This window comes from Danio rerio, chromosome 2 (assembly GCF_052040795.2).
Source record: "Danio rerio strain M-AB ecotype USA chromosome 2, GRCz13ab, whole genome shotgun sequence".
In the NCBI taxonomy this organism is placed as follows: Eukaryota; Metazoa; Chordata; class Actinopteri; order Cypriniformes; family Danionidae; genus Danio; species Danio rerio.
The window spans coordinates 7,065,715-7,089,743 of NC_141022.1; the positions used below are offsets into that span (position 1 = coordinate 7,065,715).

At 37.3% G+C, this 24,029-nt stretch overlaps 2 protein-coding genes across 3 annotated transcripts in view; both read right to left on the bottom strand.

The window, feature by feature from the left end:
• The window catches only part of LOC147846195 (uncharacterized), a 1,020,765-nt gene that overhangs the window by 141,412 nt on the left and 855,324 nt on the right, over positions 1-24,029 (bottom strand). The gene's annotated exons all lie outside the window — the stretch shown is intronic.
• The window catches only part of si:dkey-119f1.1, a 56,471-nt gene that overhangs the window by 17,140 nt on the left and 15,302 nt on the right, over positions 1-24,029 (bottom strand). For both annotated transcript variants that reach the window (XM_087239519.2, NM_001128334.1), the window contains 14 exon segments: positions 23,463-23,524; positions 23,299-23,379; positions 20,737-20,838; positions 20,460-20,579; positions 17,480-17,578; positions 15,379-15,525; positions 11,856-11,944; positions 11,597-11,761; positions 7,159-7,337; positions 5,514-5,715; positions 3,494-3,608; positions 3,246-3,412; positions 225-360; positions 42-122 (listed from right to left, as the gene is read on the bottom strand). In XM_087239519.2, the coding sequence (XP_087095645.1) occupies positions 42-122; positions 225-360; positions 3,246-3,412; positions 3,494-3,608; positions 5,514-5,715; positions 7,159-7,337; positions 11,597-11,761; positions 11,856-11,944; positions 15,379-15,525; positions 17,480-17,578; positions 20,460-20,579; positions 20,737-20,838; positions 23,299-23,379; positions 23,463-23,524 (1,745 nt within the window).

The window sequence follows — 24,029 nt, forward strand, 5'->3', positions numbered from 1 at the left end:
CAAAGGCATATTAATCTTCTTGAAGGAAATTTGTTTGTTACCAGAGGTTTTAGGTCTTCTGATTGAGGTTCCTCCACGTTCTGCAATTCCGTCAACTCTGCCTGAAGTTTCCGGGAACGTTCCTGTTAGCAAAAAAAAAAAAAAAAATGAAATAAATAAATCTTAGGGCACATTTAGTTAAATCTCGATAATGTAGTGATGTGCGCTGCTGGTATTTTAGTAACCTGGACTTTCTTGCGGTCGTCGTAAGCTCTGCGAAGAAGAGTTTGGTTCTGCCTCTCTTCCTCACCGACCTGCTGCATGTCCTGCTGAAAGCGATCCAACTGTGCTCTCTGGGTCTGTAGAGCAGACTGCAAATGTCTGGAAAAAAGAAGACACACATTAGTTTAGGTCACAATTCGTGCTGTTAACAACTGGCTTCGGGCGGGGCGGTAGGTAGCATTGTCGTCTCACAGCAAGAAGGTCGCTGATATGAGCCCCGGCTGGATCAGTTGGCGTTTCTGTGTGGGGTTTGCATGTTCTCCCTGTGTTTACATTTACATTTAGTCATTTAGCAGACGCTTTTATCCAAAGCGAGTGTTAGTGTGGGTTTCCTTCAGGTCGCTCCCTCACAAGTCCAAAGACATGTGGTACAGGTAAATTGAATAAGCTAAACTGTCCGTAGTGTATGTGTGTGAATGAGAGTGTATGGGTGTTTCCCAGTGATAGGTTGCACCAGGAAGGACATCTGCTGCGAAAAACATATGCTGGATAAGTTGATGATTCATTCCGCTGTAGTGACCCCTGATTAATAAAGGGACTAAGCCGAAAATGAATGAATGAGTGAAAATATGTAAAGGCCTAAACACATGCAAGACCATTAAAATATTTGCTCATCTCCAACTCTTGATAGCAGTTCTATGATCGCAGCTCTGGAGACACAGCAGCTCGATGAGAGAGTGGGGATTTGCTTCACTGCTCAATTCATTTAACCTAACATATATAAAGCCTAGAACACCCCTGTGCCTCTCGCGATCTGTTCTCTTGCTCATTCACTTTCATCGTCATGATTCACTTTCATCGTCATGATTTCCGAGGTATTTTATTAAATCCGTGGGCATCACGGCACCACTATAAAGAGGCCTACTCGGAAGAATCACGGAGGTTCCAGGGAGATGCTATACGGTTGGATGGCGAGGGGGCGAGTTGGGGGTTTGAACGGTGTGAATAATGGTAAGAACTGCATTATTCACAAACCATTTGTATTTAAGAGTAGTTGGAAGTTTTTAGGATGAGTTAGTGAATGATTAGTAAACTATTGAAATTAACATTTATAATTCTTATTATTCAGGCATATAGTAATGGTTACTATGCATGTTAATAAATGCTTTATTAACACAACTTCATGCAGTTTTGTGACCTAATCTAAAGTGATGACTATTCATGCTTTATAAATCCCTTATAAATGACAATTAAAAGCTCAGTATCAAATGAACAATAATCTTGGCAATCTTATCTGAAAAGTAATGTAAAGATTAAACATTGCCAAATAACAGGAGTGTCAAAATACAACATACCATTGAATAAAACAACACTAACGACTAATTTAACAATATAATCAAATGCAAAGTTTATACAGTAATTTTATTTTAGATAAGGTTGCAAAGATTTATTTTTCATTTGAAGCGCAGTTTTGTTTGTGTATCTTCAAACAAATAGGAATGAATAATGTGGCTTATGTTCTTTTTATTTCTGTTTAGAATTCTGTTTAGAAGAACAGAACTGAGCCTTCATTTGTCATTTATAAGGGATTTATAAAGCATGAATAGTGCTTACATTAGATTAGTCGCAAAACTGGATGAAGTTGAGTTAATAAAGCATTTATTACTAGGGGTGTCACGATTTCGATTTTTAATCGAAATCGATCGAAATTTATGCTCAATTTCGATTATCGAATCAAAAAATAGAATCGTCGATGCTGCCACGCCCCCATGTCACGTTAGCTTGGCTTGCCAAGCGGGAAAATAACAGGCTTGTTGAAGTGCTTGTTAAACTGCAGAAGCAGGAGACCCGTCGACAGAACTTAAACCCTCTCCTCTTTCAATGAAGTCGCCGGTGTGTAAGCATTTTGGATTTCCAGTGAGTTATGTTGACAACGTTCGTGTTGTCGACAAAAAAAACACAGTTTTGCAAGCTCTGCTATGTACGTATTACGTACGGTTCGTCCGATAGACAACACCGGCATCGCGATCCTCCGCCCGCCCCCGTTGCAAATCCGCTCGCGAAAAGTACACACTCAGGCCCTGTTTACGCTGTCTTTGTTTTTAAATGGCATTTTAAAACGACAACGATTTGACATCCACAGTGGCGTGTAGCATTTCTGAGCAGCCCTCCTTCCTCTCTACCTCTGGAAATGCACATCACGTGACCACACAGACACAGACGCACACAGCCATGCTCGAGACAGCAGGTCCAGGCAGTCAGAGGACTGCTTCAATCTTTCACTCACTTGTACTTAGTCATTTTAGCGAACACCTCAGATACTGTTGGCTGGTTCCTGTTGGTTGTGCGTCTTTTTTACCGACGCCATTATAACGACACAGATCACTGCCTATTGACGAGTCCCGCAGAAAAAGTGATTGACAGGTGGTAATTATGTGTGTATCTTGCCTTTATTCATTTACTGTATGATTTGTTTATGGGTAAAACAAAGACCATGCAGGTCAGGTAGATTAAACGGTAGGCTACGAATAATTAATTGGTCAATAATTAATTATTTATTCATAATCGAAAATGTAATCGAATCGAGGATTTGGAGGATCGTCACACCCTTATTTATTACATTCAAACTAACTATTACTATATGCCTGAATGAAAAGAATTAAGTGTTCATTTAAATAGTTTATTAATCATTTACTAACTCATTCTGAATGATCTTTAAAAACAACCAACTATGCTTAAATAACTGGTTTGTAAATAATGCGATACTTAATTTAGTAATGAAAAATAAATCATTAACAATGTATGAAAGTACAATTATTAAGCACATTATAAATGTGGTTGTAGGTCAAGATTACAACATTTGTAGCTGCAGTTATAAACTGCTTACTAAAGTCTATTAATGTAGATTTAATGCTTAACAGATTAACACTTTCACTATTTGCTAATGCTTAATAAATGGATCATAGTGTGTAGTTATTATAAAGTGTTACCAAAAATTTCAATGCCACTTTTTTTTTTTTTTACATTGTGCGTAATTTTCAAACCTGATTTCCTCTTCGACATCTCTAGAGAGATACTGCGCTCTGTGTTGTTCAGAGGAGTAGTAGCGGTTAGTGTAGACCTGGTCTCCATCTCGTGTGAAGGCCTCTCTGCAGTTGCGTGGTGCTTGTCCTCCTTTAGACTGCATGACCCTTCTGGCATCTCTGTTGTCCTGTGGGAAATTAATGCAGGAATTAGGAGATCTGGAATCGCATCACTGTCATGACTCTAAAATGCTTATCATGGTCGCAACCTTGATCAGCAGAATGGTTTCGATTCCCCTCATGTCAATCAGGCAGTTGGCCACTACTGGATTCTCAATGTCAAGGGCCTGGAGCACAGTTGGGTAATCGGGATGACTGACTGCCCTGAAAATGAATGAAAATATGAATTATTATCCCGCCTGTATGTTTCCCCCTAACTTCTGTTTAAATGAGAGAAAACACATTACTAAACATAATAGTTTTAATTAGCTGATTTCTGAAAATTGATTTATTTTAAGTTGAACTGACATTTAAAGGCTTAACTAGGTTAAATAGGCAAGTTATGGTGATTAGTCAAGTCGTTGTATAATGATGTTTTTTTCCGTAGACAATCTAATATCATTAACCTTAAAATGGTTTAAAAACAAAACAAAACTCCTTTTATTCTAGCCAAAATAAAACAAATAAGACTTTCTCCAGAGGAAAAAAAATATAGGAAAATATGAGCTTTTTTGGAAATTTGCTTATTTAACAACTCACCTACAGTTAAACAGTTGAGTTTTAGCATTTTTGAAACCATTTAGCTGATCTCTGGGGCTGGCAGAAGCACTTTTAGCGTAGCTTAGCATAAATCATTGAATCTGATTAGACCATTAGCATCTCACCCATTTTTTTTTTTTTTAAGAGCCCCTATTATGGGTTTTTGAAAACGACCTTCCATGCAGTGTGTAACACAGCTCTAAGTGCATGAAAAGTGCATTGTGTCTAAAACTACTGATTCTTTAACGAAATAATTGACTCAAGAGTCGAATAGATGAACAGAGTTGGGTAAGGATCTTTTTTTTGAATGCGTTGACGTCGATACGGTACATCACGTATCATGTAGTTCCAGATCCAGTAAAATGTGAACGCGCCTTTCCCTTCAGACACTAGCGCGTGGGGGTCACCGACTGATCATGCTAGATATTCAGCTAGATAACTATGTAACTGCCGCTGTGTAATATCATTGCACCTATAGAAGTGTTAAACTTTAAGGAACATTATCAAAACTCTTTATTTGAAATGTTTGAGCAAGATGCTAATGGTCTAATCCGATTCAATGAGTTATGCTAAGCTAAGCTAAAAGTGTTCCTGCCAGACCCAGAGATCGGCTGAATGGATTCGAAAATGGTTAAACTCAACAATTTAACTCTAGAGTTGTGAAAGTAGCCTCTTTGGGTGTTCCTTTAAATGGCTACTGCAAGAAATAAATCTTAGGTAGGTGTTAAACTCTGGTATGAGCAAAAAAATAACACTCGTCAAGCACCAAGTCAAAGTAAATTCCCTAAATTTGAAACCAGTTCAGCTGATCTCTAGACACCTGTTGTCGATCTCTAGGTTTGCTGGGAAAACTTTTAGCTTAGCTTAACATAAATCATTGAATCTGATTAGACCAATAGCATCTTGCTCATTTTTTATTTTTCAAGATCAAGAATTAAGACAATTTTCCTATTTAAAGCTTGACTATTCTGTAGTTACATTGTACGAGGACCAGTGGAAAATGACAGATTGCTATTTTCTAAGCCAATATGTCTAGGAACAATACTCTCATTCTGGCATAATAATCAAGGAACTTTGTTGCTGTACCATGGCTGTAGCAAAAACAAATGACACCATGCAGCACCTAAAAATAGTCTCCAGCTAGATAACTATGTATCCTCCAGTGTGTAATATCATTACACCTTTAGAAGAGTTAAACTTTAAGGAACATTATCAAAACTCTTTATTTGAAATGTTTGAGCAAGATGCTAATGGTCTAATCCGATTCAATGATTTATGCTAAGCTAAGCTAAAAGTGCTCCGGCCAGACTCAGAGATAGGCTGAATGGATTTAAAAATGGTTAAACTCAACAATTTATCTCTATAGGAGTTGTGAAAGTAGCCTCTTTGGCTGTTCCTTTAAATGACTAATGCAAGAAATAAATCTTAGGTAGGTGTTAAACTCTGTTATGACCAAAAATAACCCTCGCCAAGCAACAAATAAAAGTAAATTCCCTAAATGTGAAACCACTTCAGGGAATCTGTAGATACCTGTTGCCGACATTGTAGAGCATGTTGGTGAATCTGCTGACGATGATCTGAGGTCTTCTGCCACGCTGGTAGAAGCGGCCCATGATTCTCTCCAACTCTCTCTCGTCAGCATGATTATCGCAGCAGAAAGCTAGCATTAGAGCCTTCAGACAGCACTCCACCGCCAGGGCCAGATCCTGATCCCGCAGGCGGATGCAGAAACCTTCAAAACAAAAGACCCTTTAAACATTTCACTGAACATCATTTTTATTTATTTATGTTTTAATGCTATATCAGCAGCATTGGTTATATTCATGACAAAACCTATACTAAATATAAAAATCAAATCTTAATAAAAATTCATTCTACAAATAACAACAACAATTAAGAGTCATATTGACCTTATTCTCAGCTGACGAGCGGGCGCTGCCATTTGAATCTTTTTGGCACAAGACTTCCAGTCTCATTCACTTCCATTCATTTTTAAACATTAAAAACTGCTCATTACGCTGCTTGATGTTGCAAACTGATATTTCCTTGTTATATTATTCTACTTGGTCTGTATAGTCATGCAAACATTTGTTTGTAGAGCAAGTAGTTTGACCGTTTATTATTTCTTGTCATTTCTCCCATAGGCGACTGAAACGGAAGTTCTAAGACAATCGCGAAAACAGGCGCACTTACGCATTTTAGAATAAGGTCAATACAGTTGAAACCAGAAGTTTACGTACACTGTATAAAAAGAAACAACCATTTTAAAAAAAATGTCTGATGGTAAATCATACTAAACGTTTACTAGTTTACGTTACTAGTTACGTTTATTAGTTTTTAGTTTGAAAAACTATTCTTTTTAAATGCATTTCAAAGCACGACTGGTGTAGTTTGTGTATATATTTAACAGTTAGCCTTTAGTGCAGCTCTTCGTGTAAGACGTTGCAAACCCTGCTCATTTAAAGTTTCCCAAAAACATATTTAGACACTTGAGTCACAATTTCAAACCTTCAATTTGTATAAATAATGGAATTTATACCCATTCAAACCAAAAAATAAACAAATAATGCTAGGGCTTTTCCTAGCAGTTCTCTTCTTTTTAACCAACTGACTGGTGATTTGGATGATTTTTAATGGTAGAATACTTTTAGAAGATCCAACACCTTTTTGGGATTAATGAATTGTGGTTTAATCGCATACAGTTAAAACCAGAAGTTTACATACTCTAAAAAAAGGAGCAACCATTTTTTATAAAAATGTCTGATAGTAAATCATACTAGATGTTTACTATTTCAGGTCCGTTAGGATTACCTAAACGATTTACATTTGCTAAATGCCAGAATAATGAGATAATTTTTTATTAGATTTGTTTATTAATTTCTACAGTCAAAAGTTAACACACATTTCCTTGGTTTTTTTTAGCTTTACTTTTAAACCGTATAACTTTGGTCAAATGTTTTGGGTATCCTTCCACAAGCTTCTCACAACAGTTTGAAGGAATTTTGTCCCATTCCTTCTGACAGAATTGGTGTAACTGAGTCAGATTTGTTGTATAAAATGTTGCACTGAATTCCTTTTTGCAAGAAAATGTTAATATATATTTACTTTGTGCTCAATCCATCCTGAAATAAACAATCTGGGGTAGCTTGTGTAAATGAAACCTTCAGGATATTACCAAGCGGCCCGACAGGTTTCATCCTGAACTTCCCTCGATGGTGAGCCTCATCTATAGCCTCCATCAGTGCTGGTATGTGCTCGCCAAAACGACGAAGCTGGTTATTTCGACTACTTTCCATGGCGGCCAGGTCACGCTGTTTAGAGTCGATCGCACGCTGTAGGTCCTGCCTTTCACGGCTACAGAATTATGGGGGAAAAAAAAGAAATAGAAAACAAAATTTAAAGGTGCAGTAGGTGATCTTCTACAATGCTAACAGCTTAGCATAAATCTCTAAATCACAGTCCCTCCCCTGCCGTCTAGAGCCACGCATCTTAAATACGAGCACAGCAAAAGAACCCTCTCTCATGTGTTAAAAGCGACTACTGCTTGTCCGGCAGCGAGCAAGCCAAACTGACATGCTATTTCAGAGTGAATATTTAGAGTTGGATGGTAAACAATATAGGGAGAGACAAGGCGGAATAGCATTATTTACTGGGGTTTTGTTGTTAAACTAATTTAAAATCTACATTATAGATGCTGTAAAAGGTCCCTTATGAAACTCAAAATAGTCTGATCAATCTTTTATCGGAAGATTTTAGTGGCTGAACAACACTTCTGTGAAGATATAACCCGTTTGTAACAACATCTAAAGTTACATCAGCTTTGCGTAAAGCTAAAACAGTTTTAAAACAGAACATTACCTGTCTAAGAGAAATCCTTTAGCCATAGTGTCATCCTTTCTCCAGCGTGCAAAGGTAACTCCAATATTGATTCAGGTTTTTAAAACGTTTTGATTAAGCAGGTTTTCACAGATCGCGCGCACGCCCTCCCTCGTGAACGCGCGGCACCAACAGCGGTCGGCAGAGATGCGTACAAATGGCTGCACAGTTTTTCAAATCTGCATTTGCTGACAGACAGCTTTGCCTACTTATCGAAATTATGAGAGATGTCGGTCCGATATTTAAATGGATGAACATTTTTTTGTTTTATGCCTTATCCAGAATATAAAAATACTTATAAACACATTTAGATCATTTACTTTAATCATTACTATCGGAGTGTGAAGAGACTTTCAACCAGCACAACAACACATGCTTCTGAAGACAATCACCTACTGCACCTTTAAGGAAAATTCAAAAACCTGCAAAGCCCAAATGCATGATATGAAAGCAATAGACATTTTTATAATTATACATATGATTATCAATAGTGTTCATCATGAATACGATATGATCAGAATTTTGGTGGAAGCGAGAACATTTGTTGGCACTGTCTGTATATGGTCTGTATCAGTTAAATTGTTTCACAAGCATTGGCTTTGAATGATATATCATAAACCTTTAAATGCGAGCAAAGGTTTTAGTCTGTGAAATATGCTTTAATTTAATCCATCAAAACATTTTGTTTTTAAATTTAAGTTTAGCAACAGAATCCCAGATAGAAAAAAACCCCATTATTCACAGATTCCATGTGATTGAACTGCATCATGCTGTCTGTCTGCTGTTAGTAGTAATTAGCATGCTAAACTACTTTTTATTTCATAAATGTATACTCACCTAATTAATAATACCAGAAGTGTGCTTTTCCAACATAATTGTCAATATAGTTCAGTGATGCTAACGCTACTCGTAATGAAAAGTATTAGAGCATCCCCAAATATAATATAACTACTAAATCTCTAAACAACAACAAACTTATTTTTCTCATGAAAACTGTTATTAGTCATTAACCTTTGTGCTATTGCCTCATTTTTAGGCAATACAGGACCATTAATTTTTCTGGCATTTCACTGGCGTTACTGTGTTTTTTCCCCTGTAATATAAAAAACATGTTGAGATACGTAATAATTTAAAGTAGTATAATTTTACATCCAATGAATTCTTCTAATCTCAAGATCTACAATTTAAATGATTGCATCAACACTTGTTCATAGATGCTTTTCAAACAATTTAATTTTTATAGCAAACGTGGGGTTGCAGAAATGAACTAACATCTTGAAATAACACTTTTAACAAACCTGATTAAAATAAAACAAATGAAACAGTCTCTTTTTTTTGTTGCATTATCATTATTTTTCTGTAACTCTTGACTACATGGCCTGAAAAAATAATCTATAATATATTATCTTGCCTAAAAAGTAGGCAACACCAGTGAAAAAATGTAATATTTAATGTAATTATTTTAAGATCTTTAAATATTTGTACAAAATAATTTATTAAAATCAATAAGCTGTCATTTGTGTTTTCATTCAGTCAAAATGCAATTAAGTTCAAATGTAAAAAAAAAAAGAAAAAAAAAGAAGATTTTTCAAGAGTTCACAACGCTGATGATTGATGATAAAGAGTGTTTGGCATGCTGTCCTGGGAGAGAGCCTGAGCTCAGAATATCCTCGAGCCTGGGGCTCCCACCCATTCGAAGAGCAAGGGGGGAGTTTGTGCTCAGGTGTTTGGAATAGCTGAGATATAGATGGCTAAAATTTTGTCTTGAGATGCTACTTTGGAGTAGTCAATTTACTTTTGATATACGGTTGAAGTCAGAATTATTAGCCCCCCTTTGATTTTTTTTCTTCTTTTTTTAAATATTTCCCAAATGATCTTTAACAGAGCAAGGACATTTTCACAATACTTACGATAATATTTTTTTCTTCTGGAGAAAGTCTTATTTTTTTATTTCAGCTATAATTAAAGCAGTTATTAATTTTTTTAAACACTATTTTAAGGACAAAATTATTAGCCCCTTTAAGCTAAATGTTTTTTTCGATAGTCTCCAAAACAAACCATCATTATATAATAACTTGCCTAATTACCTTAACCCAGTTAAGCCTTTAAATCTCACTTTAAGCTGTATAGAAGTATCTCGAAAAATATCTAGTAAAATGTTATTTACTGTCATCATGGCAAAGATTAAATAAAATAGTTATTAGAGATCAGGTATTAAAACTATTATGTTAAGAAATGTGCTGAAAATATCTGCTCTCCATTAAACAGAAATTGGGGAAAAAATAAACAGGGGGTGTAATAATTCAGGGGGGGCTAATAATTCTGTATGTCTTTGGACGGTAGGAGGAACCTAGGGAAAACCTTCGCAAGAACATGCAAACTCCGCAACAGAAACGCTGATTGGCTCAGTGAGGGGTCGAACCAGTGGCGTTCTTGCTGTGAGACAACAGTGATAATCACTGGGCCGACGTGCCACCCTATCAGGAAAAGGGGAGAAGCAGGGGTGGAAGGGGGGATTCTTCAAGACGAAGATGACTGAAGTGGAAAACGCTCGTTATTTATAGTGAGTCAGTATTCATCTGATTGGCATAATATGCAGAGGTGATGCAGGACCAGCCATGCTCAATTATAAGCATGTGATCCTCTCGATCCTCACTTAGGCCCTGTTTACACCAATGCGTTTTAGTTTGAAAACGCATAAGTTTTGCTACGGTTACGTCATCTGTCCACACTATGCCGGAGTTTTTGAACGGCGAAAATGGAGCGTTTTGGGAATGCTGGAGAGGACATCTGAAAACAGAGGTGGGGCTGCCGAGATTCGGGGCTTTTGTGTCATTGCGTATCCTTCCCTTATTCATCAAGCCATTATTTCATGACTATAACACATGGCTTTAACGTTACCGGAAGACAACAGACCAGCCTTCACTGTAAACAACAACATGGACACAGAAATAGGAGCGTTGTTTGCACTGTTGTCTGTTTTAGGCGCCATTGTGCAGTTAAACTACAGCAGCGGCATATGTTCGCTAGAACGCGCATGCTCGTAGTGCGCGAATGGTCACGTGATATACGTTTTTGGTGGTGTAGTATGGAGATATGTTCAGAAACGGTAGGTGAAACGCTAGTGTGGACGCGGATTGATTTGATCTGAAACGCCTTTTTCAAACTAAAACGCACAAGTGTAAACGGAGCCTTAGACATTTTGCCAAACCAACAATAAATGTTTCTCAAGAATACACTGCAAAAAAAGCTTTTTTAAATTTTTTTTTTTTGTCTTGTTTCTAGTCAAAATATCTACAAATTCCTAAATCAAGAAGTATATTTTAAACAAGCAAAAATATTGCCTTAATATGAAAATATGTCAAAACTAAGTGAGTTTTTCCATTAAAACAAGCCAAGTAATCTGCAAATGTGCTATGCAAAACAATCTCAAGTCAAAACAAAAAACATGATTATTTTACTAACCCTATTGGCAGATTCTTTTGCTTGTTTTAAGAAACAAACTCACTTAATTTTGGCATATTTGCTTCTTGATTTAAGAATTTGTAGATATTTGGACTAAAACAAGGGGAAAAAAAACTAGCAGTATGACCCTCCGTTTCGTTGCTGGTTGGTTTGACTCATGGTTTATTTCTGTTAAACAAAGACCTCTTTAAATCTCCATGGAAAGAAATAAACTGTAAAAAATATTTCCAGGACGAAGGCCACTAAAACAGTGGACCTGTGTTTGCACCCACCTCATTCTAGCATGTCTTTCTTTAGCGCTTTCACAGGCCTGTTTGAACTGATCGATCTGCTGCGCCAGAGTGGAGTCTCTGAAACTCAGTTCTTCCAGCTCAGCCTGAATGTGATTCATCTTCTCCACACGAGCCTGAGTGTCAGCCGAGTTCATCTGACTTATGCTGGACAGGGGGAACAGGATGGTTCATAATGAAGCAGCTGGAAGTGCTACGAGGATAGCATTGGGTAACACTGTTTATTACACAATTGAAGTACCTGTGTTTGAGTTCTTTGATTCGCTTGTTGAGCTGATCTTTATCCTTCTCGAGATCTCTTAAGTTAGTCCTTTTCCTGTGAAGTGCAGCCTAAGAAACAAAAACAAATAAGTATTTGTAAATAGATGAATTGTGATAGCTTTGACATTATCGGTGATGTTTTGTAATTATGGGGTCGGATTTCTTTAAATATGAAATATTAAAGTTTGTTGTGGTTCTCTTCTCTCCACCTCTATACGATGTCTTTTCCGACAGGTTTCATTATGAGCGCACAGCTGCGATGAAGCAGGTGTCGGAACGTGGAAGCTTGCCAACATGGTGAGGTCAATTTAAACTGGACTGGAACATCGTTCGGAGATTCTCCTCTCTCCCGCCTTGTTTTGTTTAATCCTATTTGCAGGGTCAGACGGAATCTCTTTTCGTAGGTGTTTTTTGCTATTTCTGCAGAGAATTTTGGTAAAAATCTGCAGATTTCTGCGGAATTATTTTGGGAGTATCCAGCAGAGTATCATAACTAAACCCTTAATATATTAAATAAAAAATAATAAATTACTGAATAAAAACTGAATAAATTCAGATTTACACATTTACTCAAGTTAAAAAACAGAATTAATAATGGGCTAAAAATCTGCAGAAATTCTGCGGAATTCTGCCCGCGCAGATTCCGTGTGGGCCTACCTATTTGTAAATAAAACTTATGTTGTATTTGCTCAGCGATATTGTTGAAATTTAACGCTGAGTGCTGACTTATTGAGATCTATACGGAGAGACGTGATGAGGACGGTGCCTTTTTGTTTTATTAAAGGGCCATGAAACCCCCTTGTTTCAGCGGGGTGTTTTCACACCTCTACTTTGAAAAAAGTCAGTAAAGTGGGCATATCCAGCTATGTTTAGGGGGGAGTGTCAGAGGAGCAAAAGAGGAATGATATGGGAGTGTCGATTTGGGACGCGCTGATTTTCAGAGTCAACACACACAACAAACAAACAAACAAACTATGGGTGGGTGGTAGGATAATTTTTGATTGTGGATGATTAAAACGTCTCCATGGTCTTCTTTTTGAAGGAATATCGTAGTATTGAGCTCATTGTAATTCTGGTGCCTCTGCCACAATATAGCTGTTTTACAACACGCCAAAAATTCACATCCAATTTCAACTTAGTCATAGAGTTACAGTCACGCCATTTATTCAAATTTATTAAAGTACCTTAGATTAAATTTTTTTATGCCTTGCCGCTTAAACATTAACGTTTTTTTCCCCCAAGTGTACACACCTGAGGAGAGCATTAGGCTGCGTTCACACCAGACCCAAAACGTGCATCAAGCGCGAGTGATTTACATGTTAAGTCAATGCAAACGCGCGAATAGACATCCTGCGGCGAATGGCGTGATACGTGCGTATTGAGCGTTTTGCGCGCGTTTCACGCGAAGTCGAGTTCGAAAATCTGAACTTCACCGGACATTCGCGCCGTGTTAACCAATCAGGAACTTCCTCTTGTGGGGGCGATTGTGACGTATCGCCTGTTATAGGTGTCCCGGTGGAAATCCTTCAGCCGACACCGACAAAAAGTTCATCAAACTGGGCTCGGCTCAGTCAGAAGCACCGCTGAAAGTCTCCGTCATCCAGGTTCAGTTTCTGGAGGAGTTTATGAGCTCATAGAGCTGTATGCACCTCTGAAAGAATCTAGTGGACTCAGACACGGCCCTAAACGTATCGACGCTGGTTTTCAGCCTTCATAAAGCACATAAACACTGTTATTTTCTTCATAAAATTCATGTTAGTCATTTAGCAACAAAGCTACAGTCACCGGGCAGACAGAAGCCCTGCCTGTCCGCGTCTGTTCTGAAGTGAATGAAGCGCTGTTTGACGCTCGAATGAAGCGAGTAAACTCAAATGTTCACGCGGCTATTTACGCGCGATTTATCTGCACGTTCCGCGTCTGGTGTGAACACAGCATTACGTGTAGGCCACTACAAGCCTGCCACAACATTATACTATCTTTAAAGTAGGGTGAAGTAAACAATGGCCTTAAATTTCTCTAAATTGCTTTATCAGCTTTAAATACTTTAGGACACCCTGTACAAACATTCGAATGAAGTGAAAAAGTAGTAATACAGAGCTGAAGACGCTAAAACTAACCACTGTCAACATCACAGAACAATTATCTGACATTTCATTATTGTCTGATTAAAATGTCTTTGATAATGAATGTGATTTTGCGTAGCTAGTTAGTGAACAACACAAATGTTGTTCCACCTGAAAGCAAATGCTTGAGATTTAATACTAATTACTGATAAAATGCGCTTCACTGAAGTTACTCTATAATTCAAATCAATGCAGCCAAAACAATGCAGTTCTTGGGATTTCTTTTGCACAACTTATTGTTTTATGTTCAATCCACTTGAATTTGTGAAAGAAATTAAGGTAACTTAAGCGGTTTACGTTGGGACAAAATGAAGGACTTGTATTTTGCAACAGTGAACCCGGCATTTTTTAGAGTATAGAAAAAGGTTTATAAAGTTTCCAACTCTCAATCCTCCTTTCCACTGCACAAGACAATCGACCAGCGACAGACCGAAAATCATTCATTTCCAATGGAGAGCAGTCTGGGAGCTGTTCCGATCATCTCCGTATGCGGAAAATCATTCATTCATTAATTTTCTTGTCGGCTTCGTCCCTTAATTAATCCGGAGTCGCCACAGCGGAATGAACTGCCAAATTATCCAGCAAGTTTTTACGCGCCGGATGCCCTTCCAGCCGCAACCCATCTCTGGGAAACATCCACACTCACATTCACACACACACTCATACACTACGGACAATTTAGCTTACCCGATTCACCTGTACTACATGTCTTTGGACTGTGGGGAAAACCGGAGCACCCGGAGGAAACCCACGCGAAGACAGGGAGAACATGCAAACTCCACACAGAAACGCCAACTGAGCCGAGGTTCGAACCAGCGACCTTCTTGCTGTGAGGCGACAGCACTACCTTCTGCGCCACTGCCTTGCCCTATGTGGAAAATTCGGATCCGAATTGAGCTGCGGATCCGTTAAAATATTTTAACTCCAGCGACTAGACCGTAAGCAACCGGATGTGATGTATTCCAGTGTTATACAAGCAGGTCCGTGTACGCGAGATGAGAAATAGGAGTTTATTTGGTTATTTTTTTGAACTATAAAAAGTTTATATTAAAAATAAAAACACATCTGTTCATAAATGTAAGAAAGAAAGTAATAAAAATGTATTTTTTAATGTTGTCTCCACATTCCTTCCAATATTTGGAGCGGTCTATGAGTTTCTAGTATTCATTCCTTCATTAAACCATGTAAACGCACAGAGAATAAAGGCTCTTGCTTTTGCACTCCTTTATTTTGACACTGTGAGAATCAGCTTCTCTCCCATGGTGCACGACAACACTGAAAATACCCTGCGACTGCCACAAGGGGCGCATTCTGAAAGTCGTGTCCAAATGTTGTGTGCAATGGAAAGGCGGCTTCATCATGCACTGTGAGTGTGTGTACCTCTGCTGTTTTGAGCTCTCGGTTGCGCTCCTGTACTCGGCTCTTCAGTTCCGAACACTCTGGCTGCAGCTGCTGCATGCGCTCCGATACACTTTCCAGCTGATCCTGCAACTGTTTGGATATCTTGTTGGCCTCGTCAACTTTCCCCTACAAACAAACAAACAAACAAACAGCACTCAAAAAAGAGCAAACTGCACATTACTGTGACTTATTAGAGTTTCATTAAGCACTTTCTTTATAATGATAGTAACTAGCCTGAAAAAGTTTGTATGGTCAGAATGGTTTAAGGGTTGATCAAAGACATTAATAAGAATATCAATGAAGCAGCTAACATCCTAAGACAATGAGGAAAACACAGATGAAATCGGCCACATAAACAGATTTGTGTGCTTGTGAATGAAAAGGAAAAAGGTATACTTTAAAGTTAAACTAATTTCCATTAATTAGCTGTTTTACATATTGATTAACATTTGAATAACATTTAGATAACAAAACTGATAAATGTGCAAGTTTTGTTATTGCCATTTCATATCATTTTTATTTGCGTGCAAAATTGTCTACTGTGTTATTATTTTGTCAATCCTAGAGGGATAGTTCACCTAAAAATGTTAATTCTGTTACCATTTACTCAACCTACAGTTGTCACAAACCAGGTTGAGTTTTTTTCTTCTGTTAAACACAAAAGAAACTATTTTGAAGAATATTGGAAACATGTAACCACTGACTTCCATAGTATTTGTTTTTCTTAGTATGGCAGTCAAGGGTTTCCAACATTCTTCAAAGTATCTTCCAAAATATGAGACCTCAAACTGGTCTGGAACAAGTAAAGGGTGAGTAAATGATGTCCGAACGTTCATGTCTGGGTGAACTGTCTCTTTAATCAAGAAGATTTAAAAGCCCCATAAGTAAGAATCTGTAGTTTGGATAATACATTTCAACTTCCTAAAAAGTGAAATAAGCAGAAATTTGATTTATACCACTGATACCACTGTTTTATAACCGATTTGTTTACAAAGTACTGTTCAATTCTGATCCAACAACAGCTGTTTTTTATCATTGCAGAATAAATATGGAACTGATGAGCCAAAAAAAGAAAAATATAATTGTAATTATGACAAACAAAATAGATAGTGGAGATTTCAGCAGGAAAAGTAGTCCTAGACATGATATCTGGTTACAAACTTTTATAAAATCTTAACAATAAATCTAGTTTAACATTTGCACGTTTAAAATTTGCACATTCACTGCACCACATTGAACTGTACATACCCACTGCATAAGGGCATTTGTAATTATGTACACACCCACTATACATATACACTTGTAATCATGCTTATTTATCTGTACACTACTGATTATTAATAGCAACCTGTACATATATTCATATATTGTTACATATACACTTGTAATCATGTTCATCTATCCCTGTACATATATTCATATATTGTTACATATACACTTGTAATCATGTTTATCTATCTGCACACTACTGATTATTAATAGCAACCTGCACATATATTCATATATTGTTAATCTGTTCATAGCTTATCCAACCTGTATATAATGTTCATAGTACATCCATCCCATCTGTAAATATCACCATAGTTTTCTATAACTGCACTTTATAACTTATTCCTGTATCGTGCACTTGCTGCTATTGCACTGCTGGTTAGACCTAAACTGCATTTCGTTGCATTGTACTTGTACATGTGTAATGACAATAAAGTTGAATCTAATCTAATCTAATCTAATCTAGTTAAATGTTAAATATTAAATATCGAATTGGTGCATCACTACTGTAAACGTAAGGAGAGAGTTCACCCCAAAACAAAATTGCACTTATTATTTACACCCTCTCAAGTGGTTCCAATCCTTTATTTATTTTTAATTCTACAGAACACCAAAGACGATAATCTGAAGAATGTTGGAAACCTGTAACCACTGACTCTCATACTTGGAAAAATGTAAACTATGTAAGTCAATGGTTACAAGTTTCCAACATTCTTCAAGTCATCTTCTTTAGTGTTCATCAGAAGAGAGAAAGTCAACCGGGTTTGTGACAAATGAAGGGTGAGTAAATGATAACCGGATTTTCAGTCACCTTCCACTCCTCCACCTTCTGGTCATATTTGACGGTGGATCTCTCTTCAGCTGTGATCTGTTCTTTCATGGGCTTCATCTCCTGCTCCATTTCTGCCACCTGATAAATACAGGTTAGTATTAGCTGAAATCAAAACCAATTAATGATCTTTCATTTTATGACAGACAAAATTATATACGGAAACCACAAAGCAGTTTTTAGGCTAATTCATAAAAAAGGTCATTGTCATTATTTAATTATTGTGATTGGTGATTACATGCACAGGGGCTTTTACATTTTCAATAAGCCAGCTCAAAAGTGTTTCTGCTGAACAGTCATGCCATTCTAAAATTACCTCATTTAAGATCTGATTTCTTTCAAATCAGTGATCGTCACTGCCTGACTGCGATACCATATAAAGAGGGCCTCAGACCAGCCAAGAAGCAACATGTCTTCAAAATATGGACATTTAGGCTGCATTGCAGATCTTGATGGTCAATTCCAATTTTGTGACTGTATCCGATTATTTTGAAAACCTGGGCCCGGTTTTTCAAATGTAATCCACTAGGATTTTGGATAAGGGATTGGATCAAATCTTGAAAATGGGTTTTTCAAAAGAAAAAAACGGATTACCTAATCGGATTAGATCACGTAATCTAATCTTGGTTTTGATCCGGATCAAATCTTTAGTTTGGGTTTTTCAGACCTTTTTTTGTACGATTTGGATCACTTTGATCCAAAAAACCTGGATTAAACTGATCCCACCAGAAAGGTGGATTTAGTGTGGATTTCATGCCCAAAATGTAATGAAAACTTAAAAATGTATTAAATAATACTATTTTTGGATCATGCAGTATCTTACGAGATATACTATTTATTAATAAGGTTTTAATTTTATTTGTTCATCTCTCAGGCTATAGTGATTATAGGCTTTAACGTATTCAGCCTTTCAGTATAGGCCTACAGCAAAATAGAAAGAGTTTGGCCTCATAAAATAATCCCCCAAACAGCTGTAAATTTTACCAAAAACAATACAATTTTTGTATTGAATATATATATTTTTGAATATATATATATATATATATATATATATATATATATATATATATATATATATATATATATATATATATATATGGCCAGAAAAAAAAGAGCGGGCGCTGACTAACAGCTGATAACTAAAGAGTGCTCTTTTCTCCATTCCTCTATGTAATCTGTTTGCAGCTTTTGACAAGCTGTTTTAGTATAGTTTATGACAAAAAGGTTCTCATTTGTCCATTTTCTTTTGGTATATAGGCTTTTTAAACTTTTAGGCATCTTAAAGTAATGTCCATGGCGTGATTTATGCACCAGTTTTATATTAGTTTATATTGGTTACGTGGCGCACATTACGCTCTTTCGCTCTCGTTAACATGCTTAAATACCTGTGCTATATGACAATATGAAAGCTGTTTAAGTCCTCGTGTATGAGATTTAAGTTTTGCAACTTCGCTGAAGTCTGTTCTGAAATGAAAGTGTCAGACTTGAGGTCATTCGGCATGATTTTTAATGACGCACGACTCGCATTGACAGGTGAAAATCTGATCTACTTGCTCACTCTGCAGACACGACGACACAGATCTGATTCATATCAGATAAGTTTCCACATATGAACAAGGCCTGAATTTGATTTGAGTGAATCAGAATCCATGGGATTTGTTCCTGCTTACACGTACATAGGCCATATCCGATTTGTAAGCAAAAATGAAATGTGCGCACATCTAGAAAATCTCGAAGGCAGGTGCTCGATCAAAAATAAACATGTGTTGCGAAAAGTCTAAAGAAAATCGGCACATGACCACTTTAGCTCACAAAAGTCTTAAATATCACTCACACAACCTTTCGACAGACATATATTAAAGACTTTTGAGAGCTAAAGAGGCAGTGTGTCGATTTTCTTTTGATCTTTTGCCATATCCGATTTGTGCCACATGTGAAAAAAATAAATAAATAAATAAAAATCGTAATTTAATCACTTGATCAGTGCAGTCTAAATGCAGCCTTAGGGTGCTTTCACACCTGCCTTATTTAGTTCGATTGAATCGCACAAGAGTTCGTTTTCCCTTTTGGTGCGGTTTGTTTGGGCAGGTGAGAATGCAGCAATCGTACTCTAGTGCGCACCAAAAGCGAACCAAATAAGCGTACCGAGACCTGCTTAAAGAGGTGGTCTTGATATGCTTTCAAACGAACCCTGGAGCAATTTGTTTGTGGTGAGAATTTGATCAATACTAAAACAGGTCCAACCGCAAAAAAGTACTGCGCCTTTTGGACTAATTCAGCCACCGTAGGCCGATGCGCTGTGCATTATGGGATAGGGAGGAAAAATATTTATTGACTGCGCTTTACCAACCGAGAGAGGGGAAAACATTACCTGATGGATCGTTGGTAATATTTCCGTAAGATGACCATGTCGCAGTTTAGCTAAATTAATACACGCCTCCTCCTGAAGTGACGAGCGATGCATTAAAACATTGTTTTCCAGCCGCGGACGCGCTTCATTCTCGAAATGTATAGTTTGTCTAAAGCAGATACAATCAGTCAGCGCAGTCGTCCCATGGAGTTTTAGCACTCACCTGCGGCTAACTACAACTAAACAAATGCTAAAGTCTACTTAATTAATTATATTTTAATTCAATTACATTATTGATGCTGTATAAGAAGAAACCTTATGAAATGGAAAATAGTCACATCAACCTTTCAGCGGACGTTTATCGATGTCTAAAAAAACACTTGCAGTGCATAAAGCCTGCTCTACCTGACAGAAGTCTTGTCAATCCCAGTTGTAAGAGCAACAAAAAATAACTTGACTTCTAACATGTTTCTTGGCATTTGTCTGTACGGTGTGAATTGGCCTATAGAGAATCAGTCCACACTAATGGGATTGTTCAGTTGTTGTTACTTGCAGCTCTAAAGAAATACAAAAAATCTGAATTATTAAACTGATGGGATGTGATTTCCTGACCAGAGCCCAGGCCATCTGATTCTTCAGCTCGTTCAACTTCTGCTGCATTTCATCGAGGGAAGCCAGACTTTTATAGCGCTCTTCTTTGTCGCGGAACTTCTGCTTCAGTTCCAGCAGAGTCTGTGTGAGAAGAAAGGGTGTGCCAAAAACAAAAGAAATATGTAGTCATCTAGATGAATAACCAGTTTAGCAATGCAATCAGATATCATTTCCAGAGCTGTTGCATCCAAGACACATCTTCAGTTCAGACACATCGCGTGATTATTTCAGCACTCACCTCCCTGTGTTTCTCCACTGTATTCTGGGTCAGGGTCTTGGTCTTCATGATGTAGCTGTAATCCTCTTTCATTTGATCCAGTTGAGTGGCTTTCATGAAAAACTGCAGAAAAAGAGCCAATCAAATTAAGAGTTGGAGTTGATCTAAAGTAGCTCTATTATACCATTTTCTGCATAGAAGCTATCACTTAGTTCGCCTACTTAAGGACTGTAAACTTACAGTAATAGTTTACACAAAAGATAAAAGTTCCTCATTTAATCACTCGAGTGTTTCTAAACTTTTAGGAATTTCTTCTGTTGAACACAAAGGACGATATTTTGAAGAAGGTTGGGGAGAAATCAGTCATTGAAACCCATTTTAGGAACAGAAAATACTATGACAGTCAATCAATGGTGGAAATTTGACAGTATTCTTCAGGATATCGTCCATTGTGTCTAACAACACTCAAACAAGAATGGAACAAGGATGAGTAAACAGTCCAAAATAGTTCTGATCATGTTTTAAGTGGAACAAACTGTTTTTGTCATTAAAATGTCTCAGTAAGTGTCATTACGCTATCATTTTTTTTTTTACAGCATCTTGAATATTGAATGAAATTTTAATGACAGATTTGGCTTGTTCGACTACACTACCTGACAAAAGTATTGTCATCAAACCCAGTTATAAAAGCAACAAAAAAAATAAATAACCTGACTTCTAGTTAATCATTTGGAAAAGTGGCAGAAGGTAGATCATCTGTTGAGCTGCATCCCAATCATCACAAATACTGCAGAAGACCTACTGGAACCTGCATGGACCGAAGATTCTCACAAAAATCAGTCAAGTTTGGTGAAGGAAAAGTCATGGTTTGGAGTGACATTCAGTATGGGGGCGTGCGAGAGATCTGCAGAGTGGATGGCAACATCAACAGCCTGAGGTATCAAGACATTTGTGCTGCCCTTTACATTACAAATCACAGGAGAGTGTCAATTCTTCAGCAGGATAGCGCTCCTTCTCATACTTCAGCCTCCACATCAAAGTTCATGAAAGCAAAGAAGGTCAAGGTCCTCCAGAATTGGCCAGCCCAGTCACCATACATGAACATTATTGAGCATGTCTGGGGTAAGATGAAGGAGACACTGAAGATGAATCCAAATAATCTTGATGGACTCTGGGAGTCCTGCAACAATGCTTTCTTTGCCATTCCAGATGACTTTATTAATAGATGATTTAAGTCATTGCAGAGATGTATGGATGCAGTCCTCCAAGCTCATGGGAGGCATAAACAATATTCATTCTTTTTCCACTGCAGCATGACTTTATATTCTATACTGAACTTTCTTTCTGATCAAACTTTTGTCTAAGCAAAGTCAGACCTTACTGTCCTAATTAAATAATTCAAAATCAAGGCATGATCATATTTTATTTTGGTAAAATACATGTAATCTAGAGGCCTTTTCCTTTCATATAAGCCACTTCTGATACCAAATGATCAACTAGAATCAAGTTATTATTAGTGTTCCTAAAACTTGGATAGGCATCAAGACTTTTTTCAGGTAGCGTATAGTTGAAGTAAAATTTATTAGGGTGTTTTAAAATTCATGAGGTATTTATAACGGCTTCATATCAATCATGTTTATGACTAGTTTATAACTAGTTTTTTTGGTCTTGGTAATGTCAAGTTGTCACAACAAAGACATAAACAGGTTAAGATGTATTTGTTTATGGCAAGTTGTCAAAAAAAACAATGTCACCTTTGCATCTATAATGTCATAACTGAATGACTCTTTTAAAAAAAAAAAAAAAAAAACAGTTGTCATAAGCATGCATAAAATCTCCTTCACGTTTATGATGTCTCATGTCATGATAATAAAAGTTTAATGACAGACTTTTGAACACCTCTTTATAGAGGTGTGAACCTATACTGGTCTCATGGTTCGGTTACGATTATCATGCCATCGATTCGGTTCAATTCGATATCTCTGTGCATCACGGTGTATTGACGATGCTTTTTATATACAGTATTATATTTTGGGGGGAGGCTATAACAAGCTCCAAACACACACACACACACACACACAAACACACACACACACACACGCAAACGGTTGCACGCATGTACACGCATGTACACGCACGTACACGCACACACACACACACACACACACACACATACACACACACACACACACACACACACACACACACACACACACACACACACACACACTCACACACACTTAAGCCCTCGCAATATGCGTTTAGCCGGGAGAGCTCGCGATGAGCGGAGCAAAAAAAAAAAGAAGAAGAAGAAGCACTTTTCCGACGGCCCTTTTACTCTCTCGGTTAAACGCATATTGAGAGGGCTTAAAGGGAGCAGTGGTCGTAATGTCGAGCGAAAAAAAGAAAAAGACTAAAAAAACAATTAATTTTGACACCCCTACCTCTTCAAGTAGTTACCAAAATGGGTCTATGCAATATATATTAGGGTAAAATATACCTTAATAACTTATTAAAATATATCCTATGGCTGCAAACTCAAATTCAACAACACATGATTTACCCACAAACATCAAGTCTCACTTTGTATTTGTCTCCCTCTCCTTTGGAGTGCAGAAAGTGTTTGCTCATTTCCTGCGTGAGGATGGAGACCGGATTATCCACCTGAAGATGGAAGAAGCAAAACACATTATTTCAAGAGTCTTGTTAGCAAGCGTTTTGAGAACAGAGATGATTTTTTGCCGTACCTGAATGTTAAAATGATCCAGAATGGACACCAGCTCCTCCTTTTTTGATGACACCAGTTGCCCTAATTGTAAAAGACAAAGGCTAATTTAACTGTCAGTTTTTTGTTGTTGTTGTGCTAAATCATTATCGCATGGTAAAAGCTAATCAAACTTAAGTCAAAATGATAAAGCCTCCAGTTATTTTTTTTTTCAAATAATTCCCAAATGATGTTTAACAGAGCAAGGAATTTTTTTACAGTAATTCTGATAATATTTTTTCTTCTGGAGAAGGTCTCTTTTGTTTTATTTCGGTTAGAATAAAAGCAGTTAATTTTTTTTTTAAACAATTTAAGATCAAGATTACTATCCCCCTTAAGCAATATTTTTTTCATTGTCTACAGAACAAACTACCGGTATACAGTGACTTGCCTAATTACCCTAACCTGCCTGATTAACCTAGTTAAAGGTGTGGTAGGTGATCTGCAAAAATGCTAACCACTTGGCATATTATCTTTGGACGCCGGGGAGGGACTGTGATTCAAAGCTACGCCTCCTGAAATCACGAATGCGCACACCGAGACATGACAA